Source organism: Trachurus trachurus (assembly GCF_905171665.1).
Source record: "Trachurus trachurus genome assembly, chromosome: 21".
Lineage (NCBI taxonomy): Eukaryota > Metazoa > Chordata > Actinopteri > Carangiformes > Carangidae > Trachurus > Trachurus trachurus.
In genome coordinates, this window is record NC_139899.1 from 32030199 (window position 1) to 32046804 (window position 16606).

The following is a 16606-nucleotide window of genomic DNA, read 5'->3' on the forward strand; positions in this document are numbered from 1 at the left end:
TTGAAACAATCTTGTTCCTTTTATTTCTGGGTGAAGCCACGTATTATATATAACATAAACAGAAAACAATCAAACTTAAATCATCGCTGAGCACCGTCAAAAACTGTATGCTCCTGCCTCATCAGCAACACCTGGGCTACACAATGAGCAGTCTCAAGTAACCTGCCTGACCCCCCACCAACATCCGGTTCAGGTCAGGCACAAAGAAAATACTGCCACCTAGTGGCCTGATGGTGCAAGGTTTGTATAAAACATGGCTCCTACAAAGAGTAAGAATATAAAGAACAAACTATACATAATAAAATATTAAAATATAAAGAACAAACTATACATAATAAAATAGCAATAAAATAAAATGTGATGTACAAAAGTAGCCTATACAACAACAAATTGGCAGTGTCTATATATATAAAAGGGTCTTGCTTTCGAGAGCCCAACGCCTACACCCTTGATTACCTCAACAAAAAACAAAACAACCGATAAAAATTAATTAACTTACAAGGCCAAAACAACTCGAAACTTTAACATCCAGTCAAATGTCCAATGTATATTTTCTAATTTGTTTTTTCTTTGTAAATGAAAAATATCTGTACAACCCTTCAAATCGTTCTGTTGAGTTTTACTTGGACAACAGAAGCCTCCTGTGACTCCTGAGCAGGTTTATGGACCCAGAAACATCTCGAGTGTTGTAAGGTCAGGGCAGTTTTCATATTTTGTTTATCTACTTTGAATAGACACTGATGTAGACACACAAAAAGTACAATACAATGATGCAAAATGTCCACAAAATTATAGCCAATATATTGGACAGAGGTGAACAATCTGATCATCAGTATCTAAATACATCTGACCTCATTACTTTTTTAATTTATTTATAATATTGCATTTTTCTTGTGTTTTTTCTTCCTTTCATTGGTGTCTGCTGCTGCAATATTGGGAAACGTCCCCATCGTTGGATGAATAAAGTAACATCCTATCTTATCTTATTATATAATGGTAAAATGTCACTTATTACACACAGAGAGGTGACGCAGAATCTGATCCTTACTGTATTTTCACAGCTTTATTCATGATCATACATGAATGAATCATTCTGTAAAGTGTTGCTGATGTTAAACTGAATGTATATCTAAAGGTAGGACTTTATATTGTGCATCTTAAACATTATTAGTTTCGTCCTCCTGGCGGCGGGAGGCGGTTATGGTTATGGTTATGATTAGGGTTAGGGTTACTTAAATAGGAGAAATGGGAGGTTGGACTAATGGATGCAAAAATATAGAAATGCATGGTCGGAGAAATGGGAAGTTGGAGAAAGTTGGAGGTAAGTCCACAGACCAGGATGTAGTTGCATGTCCCTGAGTATCTGCACGTGTGCACATGGCTGTACGGTACTCAAGGTCTGCAATTTAACCCACTGGGAATGTATTACATTTTTAGGAGGGTTCCTGAAAATGTAATAAATTCCCAATAATGTTATAATGTATTTACATTATCAGTAAAAATATTATTACAATATCAGTCAGGACATTTTATTACATTATTGGTGGAGTTATTACATTATTGGGTTTTATTACATTTTCGATTGAGTGAAGTGCAAATTTCATTACATTTTCAGGAAATTATTACATTATAGGGTGCTGCAAGGCTCCGTTCACGAACGTCCGCGAGCAGCGGTTAAGTGCATCTCTGATTGTGCCATAAAAGCTATAGGCTATAGAGAAATTAAAGATACGTAAAGTCTTTCAAAATTTCTTAAAAAAAAAAAAAATTAAAGCAGAAGTGAGTGATATATTTGTGTTAATATAAGTCTTAAATAGTTATATCTTCCGACAGCAATCACTTACATAGAGTGTTTGGACTGAAACACGGGTCTCTCAGTCCCTCTGCTCTGCTCTGAGCCGAGGAGAAAACATTTATCGTATCCTACAGTTTTTATCCAATGAGGAGAGAGAACGGCATGAAGGGCTGTGTGTGCAGCCAAGGAACGCCGTGAATGTGGCGACGTAGCGACGAGGACTGTTATGGTGCGTTCAAGGAAACTCGTATTTTTCCGACCATGAAGTGGTACCAGTTCGATCTGGTACGAGTTCACCGGTCGGAAGTTACGAGTGGCCGTTATAGTGACTTTCACCGGTAAAACAGGTCGGAAAAACACGAGTGGGTTGCCTGGAACGCTACAAAGTCATAAGTTGTGACTTGAAGCTGTAATTTACGATTTCAAAAGCCTGCCTGGAACGCAGCATTAGCGAAAACGACCGGATCACTCACTTCTGCTTTAAATAAGACAAAGAGACCTATAATCCTATAGGACTGAATAAGTCCATGGTTGTACAGTGTATAGTTTCTATAATGTTCACTTTTTGTTGACAGTTTAATTATTGATTCTGATGAACTGAAGTTCATTCATATTTTTCCACTTTAAAACCGTAGAAAACTAAAATAATACACTGATATTGATACTAACTTTATATCTTCAGGCTCAGACTTTGCTGCAGCAGCCGTGGGTTTGAATCCAACCTGCATGAAATTTCCTCTATTCATCTTTAATAGTTTATACATATACAAATAATCAACAAATAATAAATAAACACCCTCAGAGTTGCAAAGATCATAGATACATCTCAATAAAGTAGAATATGATGGAGGTCATGAACCAGACTGAGAGACAAGGCTCAGGAAACTTTTGCAGCTGTTTGGAGTTCATTAGGTTACAGTAGTCAACTTTTCCACTGTATTATAGTTTCTTGATTTACTGAATTTTAGGTTTTAATTACAATTAAAAGAAATAAAGACATGAAACATTTCAGTCTGTGTGTTTTGAATCTGTATAATACATGTGTTTCACTGTTTGAATTGAACTAAACTGACATAAATGAACTTTTCCACTTCAGTTGAAACCTTTATTTATTTATTTTGACAGTCAGAACAATAACAGTCAGCAGCAGCAGAATAATAATAAGTGATTTTTCTGTTACCATGACGCTGAGTTCAGACAGAGACAGACGTGTAGAGACTGAACTGTCTGTTCAACAGAGAGAAGGTTTCTGTGACAGGAGGAGACTCTGGTTCACTCAACACAGAGACACTGAGGAACCAGACCTGATCCAGAATCCAGGATACAGAGGTTGAGTGAAGGTGGTGTTGAAGGTGTAGAGGTGGATCAGTGAGTCAGAGGAGACTCTGTAGAAGGACAGAGAGCCAGCAGGACAGTCCACATACACTGCTACTCTAGAGACAGAGGAGGAGGAGGAGGAGGAGGAGGAGGAGGAGGAGGAGGAGGAGGAGGAGGAGGAGGAGGAGGAGGAGGAGGAGGTGATAGGTGTCTCTCTGTCATTGTGATAGACTATGTAACGACCATCATAGCAGTACAGACTCCAGGACTGATCGTTCTTTCCAAACCCACAGTCTTCACTGGTTCCTTTCCTTCTGATTCCTCTGTAACTCACTGATATATGAACGGTTCCTCTCCTCTCGACCTCCCAGTAGCAGCGACCAGTCAGACCAGTTGAACACAGCAGCTGATGATGAAGGTCAAATCTGTCTGGATGATCAGGATATGACTGATGCTCCTCCACATGTGTCGCCTTCCTGTTGTTGTCAGACAGTTTGATCTTTGTGTTCACTGTGTTTGTGTCGATTGTGAGTCGACAGGAATCTGATGGAGAGAACAAGACACAGCTGCAGTTATTGATCATTGATCAGTTATTGACAGTTTGATGAAGACTCATGAGGTCAGTGATGTGACAGTGTGAAGATGGTTGAATGTGCTGCTTTGTTTCCAGTAGGGATGCACATTTTGAAAAAAAATTCTGACCGATAACCGACGCTCGTTAACCGATTATTAACTGTTAACCGATAAGATTACGACGCTGGCGGCGTGCGCTGTGACAGCTGATCAGTGCCACATCCACTCTGCTCTGTCTCAGCTGATCGCTCATATGGAGGTTAGATCGTCCAATGTTGAACTGTTTTAGTTACAAAGTGCAGCCAAACACCAGACTGAAGGAGCAGCAGAGCTCCTCTGTGGAGCTGCAGGAGAGCTGCATCAGCCTCCTCTTTTATTTAGTTTTTTTCATTTTTTTCAACGCCGTTGTTACAGATGATGCACATCTATGTCTGTGTAGCTACATTTATGGTCTGACCTTCCTTCATGGGGGCTGCTGCACATACTGTCAGTCCTCCTGTGGAACTTTTTACCGCGAAATATGACTGAAGGCACGTGGAAATCTACACGTGTCGACACGCCCCCATGAGTTGACGACAAGGAGCTAATAAAATAAATAACTGATCGTATTAATCGGTCAAAGTTCTTGTTATCGGTTAACGGTTAAACGGTTCAACATGTGCATCCCTCGTTTCCATGAATCAAAGTAAAAACAGACTTACACTTCCTCAGACCTGGTGTCAACCATGGGACTCCAGCAGGCTCCACCCTGAAAGGAGGAGGGGGGTCAGAGCAGCACCTTCTCTGTCAGCATGCACACATGGACATTACATGGCTCTCACACACACTGTTTTATCACTGTGTTCACATGGAGGCTGGTATGTCTGGATGAACACTGAGCACAGAGAAGAAGGAGCTGGAGTCTTTATCTAGTGATGATACAGAGCAGGAGGAGACGAGGAGGAAACACTTCATCATGTCTTTTCTCCATGTGATGTCACTGCAGTGTGAGACACACACTTTCACTCTCTGACTCTCAAGCTGCACAAACACACGTCACAGCAAAGAAGATGAAGACACAACAGGTGGAGCTGACCAGCCCAGATATCCCACAATGCACCAGGAAAGAAGAAGTGTGCAGCTGTGAAGAGTGGATGCACTGCAAAAACTCAAAATCTTTCCAAGAATATTTGTCTTATTTCTTGTCAAAATGTCTCATTTCTAGTCAAAACTAATCTCTTTCCACTTTAAATAAGACTCATCACCTAAAATCAACTTGTTTTTAGATCATTTTCACTTGTTTCAAACAAATTTTCACTTGAAATAAGTAGAAAAATCTGCCAGTGAAAGCAAGTTTTTTGTGCTTGTAATAAGAAAGAAAAACTTGCTCCACTGTCAGATTTTTCTACTTATTTAAAGTGGAAAATTTGCTTGAAAAAATTAAAAAGTGTCTAAAAACAAGCTACTTTTTAAATGATGATGAGTCTTATTTTAAGTATAATTAGATTTATTTTGACTAGAAATGACATTTTGACTAGAAATAAGACAAATATTCTTGGTAAGATTTTGAATTTTTGCAGTGTGGTTTCAGTGTTTGATGAGGAAGGAAACACACTCAACACGTTTGTTAGAGCTCAGTGAAACACACAGTGAGTTTAGTGAGAAACACTGAGTGTGAACACAACTTGTGTTTGTCTGAAGAAAACTCCCCAGGAAGCTGAAGAATGAGGCTGTGAGCAGGTTTCCACAGGAGCCACAGCAGCAGTGAGTGGATGAAGGAGCTCTAATAGAAACCATCTGATCACAGTGACAGGACGGATCAGGATCTCATGATCAATGACTCTGTTCTTCTCTGCTCTTCACACAGATCAGCTGCAACACACTGACTCACTGAGATCAGTCACATCATGTGGAATAAAGCAGCCGTCCTCAGGACCAGTCCTGAGCTCCATCAAACCTGTCCACACATTTTGACTGGACTTGAAGTCAGAGTCCAGAGGAAGCAGAGAAACTGTAGAGCAGAGAGAAGCAGGCTCAGCTCAGAGCACATGGACTCAGACAGGAAGTGAAGCTCCAGCTGCTGGAGACTTTCATTAAGGAGCCACTTTGTGGCTTCATCTGATCTGGAGTCAGCACACACACAGTCTGAAAACAGCTGTTTGGTCACACACACATTCAGCCACAAACACTGATTATTACACTGTTCACTACACTCACTGTCTTCTGATTGACAGCTCCAGGCCTCTGGACAGTGAGGACATCTGGATGTCACACTGTGATTGACTGTCTCCTCAACACAACAACACATCTCATCAGGACAAGACCAGGATCTCAGAGAGACTGAGCTGATTATTGATCATCAATATCTGACCAGACAGAGACCTGATGGTGCCGCCTGGTTTCTGTCTCTTATTTCTAGGGCTGCCCCCGACCAAAGATTTTGTTGGTCAACCAGTAGTCGTCACTTATGGCGATTAGTCGACTAATCTCCCCCCCCCCAGGAAAAAAAAAATCGACCCCCCCTCCCGTCGGGCACTTTCCGCCACAGTAGCTCACACACACATCACACAGCTTATGAAGTTGATTAACAATTAACTGTCTCAATACCAGTGTTGCCCCTGGCTTTCTTTTTCCTTTTTTTCGTCCCCTCAAGTCACATAAACCAACACAGCATGGACACATAACTTGGCTGACGCCGGTGACGTGTAGAAAAGCGAAAAAAGTGTTTCCATTACACTTTTGCAATACACGTTTGTATCGATACGTCTCAAAAACCACCTCATGAGAGCGTAAAACCCTTTTAGCAATATTTGAGAGTTTTTTCGAAATGTAGGTGTTTTTCATTTCGATATTTAGGTTTTTCGCATTTCAAGGGGCAATGGAAACGCACCTACTGTGACTGATGAAAGCTACACAGCTCATGTTTGAAACACTGAGATTTTGGCTTCAGTATAAACTGTGTTGGGACTAGAGGGCTGCACGGGCCTGAAAATTAAAAGGATAGTTCACCCAAAAATGAAATTTCACTCATTATCTACTCACCCTCATGTGGACTAAGGGCTAGGAGATGTTTCAGAGTCCTCCATGGCTTCTCTGAGTTACAGGGGGTCTCGGCGTAGCAGTGCATGTCCATATAACGGTTGCAAATGGATACCAACTGCCTTCGTCACAAAAACACACACCAAAAAACATCCAAATACCTCCATGCTGCTTGTCTGTAATGTCTGTTTTGTATTGAAGCCCTGAAATGCAAAATTGTTCAGAAAAAAATTGGTAACGCTTCCTTTTACAGTACGGTAATTACCAGGTAATTACCAGGTAATAAGTTGTATTTACTAGGTAATAACCAGGTAATTAAATGCATATATGTAAATATTTTTTAACTACCGGGTTTAAAATCTACAATATACAATTACTGTGTATCTACCAGGAAATTATTGGGTAGTAGTCAGGAAAAATATCTGTAATTAATTACCTAGTAAATACTTGGTAATTACAATGTAATTGCATTTAATTACCTGGTTATTACCTAGTAAATACATCTTATTACCTGGTAATTACCTTGTTGAAGCGTTGAAGCTCCTCTTCCCGGTTCATCAAATTTAGACGAATCAGGGTCCGTCCTCTTCCCAGTTCGTCCAAATTTGACGAACCGGGAAGAGGAGCTTCAAGAAGCTTCCGCTACAAAACAAGCTTGAAATATAGACTTATTTAATTTTTTTCGGGACAATTTCGCATTTCGGGGCTTCAATACAATACGGACATTACATACGAGCAGCATGGAGGTATTTGGATGTTTTTTTGTGACGAAGACCGCTGGTGTCCATTTGCAACCGTTATATGGACATGCACTGCTACGCCGAGACACCCCTTTTGGGTGAACTATCCCTTTAAGCCCGCACCCGGCCCGAGCCCGAGACTCTCAAACCCGACCCGAACCGAGCCCGAATTAATAAGTTAAAAACCAGGCCCGACCCGGCCCGTTACCCGAAATGTTACTATGCAAAATGCACATTATGTTCAATGACGACAAACATTTAACAGTCAAGCGGCTCGGAAGTGAGACGACTCGGTAGAGAGAGAGAGAGAGAGAGAGCGTTTGGTGGACACGGCCGTGTGTGTGTGTATGTGTGCCAGAGCAACCTCACTTAAAGCTATAGTGCGTAACTTCTGTCGCCCCCTAAATGATTTCTGCGTTATTACAACGATACCTATGGCCCGGTGTAACCCTCCCCTCCCCTCCTCTCCCCACCGCTACCCCTGTAGCTGCATGATACATCACACACAGTAACAGTAACACTCGCAACACACCACATGCTGCTGATCACGGACCACGGTTCACGGACTATAACACTCGCAACTCGCCGCACACTGCTCGTCACAGCACACAGACTCCCCGCAGTAAGTTACACACAGCAACACGGGCTACACACCTTGTAACTTACTGGCAGTGTTGGGAAGATTACTTTGGAAATGTAGTTGGTTACAGTTACAAGTTACCCTGTTGAAAATGTAATAGTAGTGTAACTATTTCAATTACTTCATCAAAGTAATGTAACTAATTACATTTGATTACATTTTAATTACTTTTCTTAATTTTGAATGAATGCTCTCAACTTTTAACCATTTTCACACTTTCAGACCTAACGGTTAACCTTTCAGCAGTACTTAAGACAACATAAAGACAATATAGCTAATAATAGACTCCATAAGATACCTCTTTTTACTGTGAGAACAGCTGTATACTTTACATTAGGCCTATAGACACATAAGGGTAAGGGTATAGCTGTAACTCTTCAGATTCGACATGGACAGTTTAGATGTCAATACATCTTCACCGCTGGCAAACACTCTTTGCACCACACCAGTGTTCCCTTATGATATTCACAGCAACAAGCAATTATTAGCCTATAGTATAGCAAGAGGCGCACAGATGCCTGACATCCATACCATTAGTGTAAATTTTTAAACCCATCTGCAAAATGTCCACAAATACTACAGCAGCATCTGTACAACCCTTCACCTCAACAAGAGCCAGCGGAGACCGAGTGAGTCACATACGTAAACAGAGAGACAGAGGGAGAGAGAGAGAGAGAGAGAGAGAGAGAGAGAGAGAGTCAGCTGTCCCTCTGTCCCTCTCAGCGTCGGCATGGTCCAGTAAAATAAAACCAAACTCATCCGTCCAGTCACTTTACCACCTTTTGGTGCGGGCCATGTCATTAATTATCTGACTTGCTTACTTGGATATTTTACTCAGACGACCGGCGGATCATCTAGTTTACGCGCGGTAGCCTATGTTCCTTTTTTATTTCTCCATTGCGCGGTACATCTTCACATTTACGCGCTCTCTACACAGCGTATAGGCTGGTGTTCAGTGTGGGATGACATCGAAAGAATGTAGAGCAGTGCGCGCCTTGTCTCTCATGTTGCCCACTTACGTACGAGAGGTGCAACAGTGTCAGTGTGGATCATCGCGGGTCAGACATTTGGCTCTTCCGTGTCAGTATCCAACTTGCGGCTTTGAAAGGAGGACGTTGACATGAAAAAACCATTTGATAAACCCGAGTTTTTCCGATGATTTTTCAAATGTAACTAAAACTGTAATCATGGAAATGTATAAAAGCAACTGTAATTTAATTACACATTTTCCCACAGTAATGTAACTGATTACAATTACGTACATTTTGTACGTAACAGCGTTACATGTAATTCGTTACTCCCCAACACTGCTTACTGGTAACGATGTGGCTAACACCAGGCTGCTAACAGCTGTTGCTTCTAGCAGCTGCGGAGCGCTCTCCTCCCTCCTCCCTTCTCGTTGTCAGGTACAACCGAGTAAAACACGTCGTTTCGATCGTTTCCTGTCCGCCAGCGCGGGAAAGTCGCTCCAAGACAGTAAATACAAAAATAACAAATACCGAAAAATACCGCGAGGCGTTTGAGGAGCTGAACGGCTTAATCGGCGTTGTATCATCTCCTCTTGTAGTGGCTTGGGTGAAACGGATATTTACAGACACGTAGAAGTTACGCACTATAGCTTTAATTAATTAAAAAACAGGCCCGGCCCATTACCCGTCGGGCTCGGGTCGGGTAGCCATGCTCTAGTTGGGACAAGTCAGACTGAGACAGAGGACGTCAGTGAAGTGGGCGGAGCTTCACTGTGGCCTACACCACCTCTGGATATGGTCTGAGTGATGGGATCTGATGTCATCAATGCATGGATCACCTGAGACAGATGTTAATACCAGGTGTGACCAGGTGTGAACAGGGCCATAGAAGATGTTCCAGCTCCTCCTCCTCTATCAGACAGTGTGTGTGGCTGCAGCAGCCTCTCCATACCTGAGAGAGTCCAGTCTCCAGTCTGGATCCTCCAGTCCAGCAGACAGCAGCTTCACTCCTGAGGCTCCTGGATGGTTGTAGCTCAGGTCCAGCTCTCTCAGATGGGAGGGGTTGGAGCTCAGAGCTGAGGCCAAAGAAGCACAGCCTTCCTCTGTGATCAGACATCCTGACAGACTGAACACACACAACACACAGGAACCCTCTGTCAACATCTGCTACTGTGTTCAAGTGTCATCAGATAAACAGCTGGATGGATCCTCACCTGAGAGTCTCCAGTCTACAGTGTGGACTCTCCAGTCCACCAGACAGCAGCTTCACTCCTGAGTCCTGCAGGTTGTTGTTACTCAGGTCCAGGTGTCTCAGACTAGAGGAGTGGGAGCTGAGGACTGAGGACAGAGCTTCACAGCTTCTCTCTGAGAGGTTACAGCCGCTCAGTCTGAAGAGATGATCATGAGGAATTAAAGAAGAAAGGAGTTTATTATCTGTCCTGTTGAAAGACAGAAGGGTTTTTATATAATGATGAATAAATCCAACTTTCTCTACACTTACAGAGCTTTGTTGGAGGGTTTGACCACTGGCAGCAACCTCAGAAGAGCCTCCTCTGAAGCAGAGTATTTCTTCAGGTCAAACTCGTCCAGATCTTCTTCTGATGACAGTAAGATGAAGACCAGAGCCGACCATTGACCAGGAGACAGTTCATCTGTGGAGAGACGTCCTGAGCTCAGGTACCGTTGGATCTCCTCCACTAGAGAACGATCATTCAGTTCATTCAGACAGTGGAACAGGTTGATGCTTTTCTCTGCAGAGGGAATCTCTCCAATCTTCTTATTGATGTACTGGACTGTTTTCTGATTGGACCGTGAGTCACTTCCTGTCTGTGTCATCAGACCTCGTAGGAGATTCTGATTGGTCTCCAGTGAAAGACCCAGGAGGAAGCGGAGGAACAAGTCCAGGTGTCCATTTGGACTCTGTAAGGCCTTGTCCACAGCACTCTGGTAGAAGTTTGTCTCTGCAGATTTGACTCCTGTTGTCTTCCTCCTCTTCCTCTTCTTGGAGGTTGTTTGTTGTTGTGACATCAGGTTGAGTCCAGAGTTGATGAAGGTCAGATGGACATGAAGAGCAGCCAGAAACTCCTGAACACTCAGATGGACGAAGCAGAACACCTTGTCCTGGTACAGGCCGCTCTCCTCTTTAAAGATCTGTGTGAACACTCCTGAGTACACTGAGGCTGCTGTGATATCGATGCCACACTCTGTCAGGTCTGATTCATAGAAGATCAGGTTTCCTTTCTGCAGCTGCTCAAAAGCCAGTTTTCCCAGAGACTTAATCATCTCTCTGCTCTCTGGACTCCAGTGTTGATCTGTCTCAGCTCCTCCATCATACTTGACCTTCTTCAGTTTTAGATGAACCACCAGGAAGTGGATGTACATCTCAGTCAGGGTCTTGGGCAGCTCTCCTCCCTCTCTGGTCTTCAACAGCTCATCCAGAACTGTAGCAGTGATCCAGCAGAAGACTGGGATGTGGCACATGATGTGGAGGCTTCGTGATGTCTTGATGTGGGAGATGATATCTCTGGCCTGCTGCTCATCTCTGAACCTCTTCCTGAAGTACTCCTCCTTCTGTGGGTCAGTGAACCCTCTGACCTCTGTCACCATGTCAACACACTGAGGAGGGATCTGATTGGCTGCTGCAGGTCGTGTGGTTATCCAGAGGCGAGCAGAGGGAAGCAGGTTCCCCCTGATGAGGTTGGTCAGCAGCACGTTGACTGAGGTGGACTCTGTCACATCAGTCAGGATCTCAGTGTTGTGGAAGTCCAGAGGAAGTCGACACTCGTCCAGACCGTCAAAGATGAAGACCACCTGGAACTGATCAAAGCTGCAGATTCCTGCTTCTTTGGTTTCAGAGAAGAAGTGATGAACAAGTTCCACCAAGCTGAACTTTTTCTCTTTCAGCACATTCAGCTCTCTGAAGGTGAAGGGAAATGTGAACTGTATGTCCTGGTTGTCTTTGTCTTCAGCCCAGTCCAGAGTGAACTTCTGTGTTAAGACTGTTTTCCCAATGCCAGCCACTCCCTTTGTCATCACTCTCCTGATTGGTCGGTCTCTTCCAGGTGGGGCTTTAAAGATGTCTTCTTGTCTGATGGTTGTTTCTGGTCTGTCTGGTTTCCTGGACGCTGTTTCAATCTGTCTGACCTCATGTTCCTCATTGACCCCTCCAGCCCCTCCCTCTGTGATGTAGAGCTCTGTGTAGATCTGGTTCAGAAGGGTTTGGTTTCCTGCTTTAGAGATCCCCTCAAACACACACTGGAACTTCTTCCTCAGGGCAGATTTGAGTTTACGTCCACAAACTGGAGCAAAATATTCAGAATGAAAACACAAGAAATTAGATCAATAAGAGAATATAACATTTTAATTCTTCTAAATAATGACTATGTGAACATGTTTCCCTCCATGTGTTGATGTCAGTGAACGTCTCATTTGTCCATCATGTTGAATCTTTAGAGAAATCCTCTTACTGCTCTGCAGACGCTCAGCCAGCTCCTCCTGCTTCATCCTCCTCAGGAAGTTCACTGTGATCTTCACTAATGCCTCTCTGCTGCTCCTCCTCTGCTCTTCATCCTCACTGTCCAACACCTCCTCATCCTCCCTCTGACTCCCTGAGCATTCTGGGTAATCTGGACTCAGAGCCCTGTGGATCTTCTTCAGCTCGTTCTTGACAAAAGTGACCATGTTCTCCTCCAGCAGCTGGAACAGAAACTCTATGAGTGACAGCATCAAACTAAAACCTGACAGACTGACAATCCACTAGTGTTGTCACGATACCAACATTTTGGTACCGGTATCGGTACCAACATGTTTTTCGATACTTTTCGGTACTTTTCCACATAAAAAGAGAACACAAAAAATGTCATTATTGGTTTTATTTTAATAGAAAAATTTTGGACCATAAAACAGGAAATCAGTAAACAGTTACTGCTGCTGCAGGATTAACATTCCATCTATATTAATCTGAACTCTTCCTAAATTAAAAAATGTCTGTTTAAAAATGAACATCAACTTGTTTTCTTTGCATTATTTGAGGTCTGAAAACACTGCATCTTTTTTTGTTATTTTGACCAGTTGTAATTTTTGGGAGAAATTGTTATCAGTAGTTTATAGAATGAAACACAAATGTTCATGTTACTCAAACACACACACCTATTGTTTCCCATATGTAGACCAAATTGATTCTGTTCCCCCCACCCCCATCAACGCAATATCGTTCCGTTAATTCATCTCTGCGTAGCGCTGCTTCGCCGTGCTCACTCACTCACAGAGAGAGAGACAGAGAGAGAGAGAGAGAGAGAGACAGAGAGAGAGAGAGAGAGACAGAGACAGAGACAGAGAGAGCATGCAGCCAGTGGTGATCCGCGGTAAAAACAAAACTTATTAACGAGGCTGTGGCGGCCGTCTCTCTTGCGGCGCACACACACAGACACACACAAACACAGGCACATGGACAGGTGGCGCTGTAACGGTAATGATAAAAAGCACCTTGCTTCGTTTGTGGCTCGCTCTCTCGCTCCTCGCGGCTCGAATTACAACGCGGCGACTTCACGCGGCGACGTCACCGCTGCTGGCGGCGCAGAATGAAAGTACCGGTCCCATCTAAGCGCAGTATAGTACCGTTTTAAATGCGTTAGTACCCCGGTACCACTCTAGTACCGGTATACCGTGCAACCCTACAATCCACTGGTGTCAAAGTGCAGCATGGAGATGATGGTGAACACAACAGATGTGACAGCAGCTGTTGGACATGTCCTCACCATAAATATGGAGTCCAGGTGTGTTTGATGCTGCTGGGCAGACTGACCACTGGGAACCTCTGAGCTCTCCTGGTCCACTCTGTGGAGGAATCAGTGTCAAGTCAACATCAGGACAGAGAGATAATACAAGATGGACTTTATATGTCCCCTGAGGACGTTCACAACAGACAGAGACACTTTGGTTTCAGACCTGGTCCAACAACACGTCGTACAAACTGGTTCTTTTCTACAATAACCTGAGTCTGACTGTCAGTTACAGCTTACATCTGATCAGCTGATCCTCGTCCTCCTTTAAAGTCAACGATAATGCCCTTTGACCGGTCACTCTTTAAAGACAGACAGCTGGGTTCAGAAGAGTCTGGTCTCTGCTGCTGGATCCTGAAACAACAACACAACTCATGTTTAACAGTTTTAGGTTTTCAAAATAATTCTCTGCAAAGTTATTTTAAGGGTTACAAATGTGAATGAGTTCCTTTTCCTACATTTTGTAACAATGGGCCTCATTCACCATTATCTCTTTAAGTTCATTCATCTTCTATCCAGCTCATCCTCACTAGGGTGGAGGGTGAGCTGGAGCCTTTCTCAGCTGACTTTGGGCAGGAGGCGGGGTTCACCCTGGACAGGTCACCAGTCTATCACAGGGCCAACATATACACACACACATTCACACCTATGGGTGATTTAGAGTCACCAGTTAACCTGCATGTCTGTGGTCTGTGGGAGGAAGCTGGAGAGAACCCACACATGCACGGGGAGAACATGCAAACTCTACGTCAGATTCATGAACGTGTTGTTAAATCAAGAATGCCAGAGAAGGTGAGTTGAGAAGGAAAGTTAAAATGCCCAAACAAAAATCTACAGGGAGCGTCGGACTTCAAACATAAAAAGAACTTTAGTGCTGAAGTGGTGCGACTTCTGCAGGAAGTGAACAAAAAGCAGCTGTTATATTTAGTAGCGTCAGCAGTGGATGCAATAACAGAAACAAAGATGCATGGGATGCTGTCAGTCATTCACTGAACGTGTGTCTGAGTTATAACTCAGTTTCTAATGAGAATCATTGAAATGTGACTCCACAGGAAGAACGTTCAACAGAAACTTTGAAATGTAGTTTTGTCTCTTACATCTGATCAGCTGATCCACGTTCTCCTTTAAAGTCAATGACAATGCCCTTTGATTCGTTGCTCTTTAAAGACAGACAGCTGGGTTCAGGACAGTCTGGTCTCTGCTGCTGGATCCTGAAACAACAACACAACTGATAAATGTGCATGTTGGAGAAAAACTGATGAGAAATATCTTCAGTCTTTTAATAAACACAACAACTGACTTTTAGAGAGAAAAGTCTTTCTGACTGTTTTAAACTCTGACCCTTCAAATAAAGATTGTCTCTTGTTAAACTGATGACGACCAATGGACTCATCGCTGGATTCAGGTCCAGGTCCAGGTCCAGATCCAGGTCCAGGTCCAGGTCCAGGTCCAGGTCCAGGTCCAGGTCCAGGTCCAGGTCCAGGTCCAGACTGTGGCTTGTGCTGCTGCTTCGGCCTTGAACACAACACACACAGAGCTTTGAGTGTGAATAATGATGGAGCAGTGATCTGAGTCATGGACAGTTAGAGATGCTCATCTGACCTTTGACCTGTGGTCTGGCTCTTGGTTTTAGAGGGAGGGGCTCCCTCCTCTCTGTCCTCACACTGATCCATGCTGCTGAGCTCACATCCACATCAGCTCACACACACTTTGTAGCTTCACCTGCAGAGGAAACACACATCATTCATCTGCACAGCAGCTCACATGTCCATCATGTCTCCAGCTGCTCCTCCACTGATTGGCTCTTCTCCTCTGCTTCATATCAGTGTCAGCTGAATGCAGTCACACAGCAGTGAGGAAGAGGAAGCTGCCATCAGCTGCTGTACTTCTACTATCAGTCCACTAGATGGCGTCATGAAGCTGCAGCCCAGCAACATGATCCATGGACCACTGTTTCCATCCACTGACACACACAAGGACTGAGATCCACTGAGTTGATGTGACACAGTCTCTGTGTGGACAGCGTCCCTGTAGAAAACCACTGGATCAAACAAGCTACACACACAACAACTGGCCTCCACTTATTTCACCTCACAGCTCCACTATCACAACAACGAACATCAGGATTTTTTTCTTAACGCTTTCTTCTTTTTTTTTTAATGGCGGCAAATAGTAACATCTGTTGTCTTCTGGGGTCAAAATGACCTCAACTGGTTTGACGGCTAAAAAGCACAAAACATAACATTATCACACACATTTATGTTTCATCTTTTTATTCAACTTCAGACCAACCTATTAATACTAATTTCACCCTTTTTTTGTAATTAATACCTCATTTATATTAAATTATACCTATTTTTTGAGTTTCACAAAACAGAAAATCTGAATAATTTCAAATATAGTAAAGATCAAAAGGAAAATGAATTAATGGATTAACAGACACTGGTGTATGACAAACTTCCATCAGGATTTTTTTGTTAACCCTTTCATTTTTGTATGGCAGCAAATAGTAACATCAAAATGACCCCAACTGGGTGATGTGGGTTAGGGTTAAAAAGCACAAAACAAAACATTATCACACATATTTGTGTTATAAAACAAATCAACATTAATTTCCAAAACATTTAACAGCATACATCCAATCTTTCTAAACTAACTTTTCAGAATCAGTCTTCATTCAGAAACAGTCTCTCTTTCTGTGGCAGCTGCCCCTCACCCAGCTGCCCCTCACCCAGCAGCCCCTCACCTAGCTGCCCCTCACCCAGCTGCCCCTC

The 16606-nt window shown here is 43.2% G+C and overlaps 2 protein-coding genes across 2 annotated transcripts in view; both read right to left on the bottom strand.

The window, feature by feature from the left end:
- LOC311004122 (protein NLRC3-like) overlaps positions 1-16606 on the bottom strand; it is a gene marked incomplete at both ends in the record, with an annotated part of 177378 nt that overhangs the window by 117986 nt on the left and 42786 nt on the right. The gene's annotated exons all lie outside the window — the stretch shown is intronic.
- On the bottom strand, positions 3072-12777 carry LOC311004716 (protein NLRC3-like; the record flags this gene model as incomplete). Its single annotated transcript, XM_083996888.1, has 6 exons — positions 3072-3655; positions 4387-4433; positions 10004-10177; positions 10266-10439; positions 10553-12350; positions 12519-12777. 6 exons carry the CDS (start codon positions 12775-12777, stop codon positions 3072-3074), a joined length of 3036 nt encoding a protein of 1011 aa, XP_083853014.1.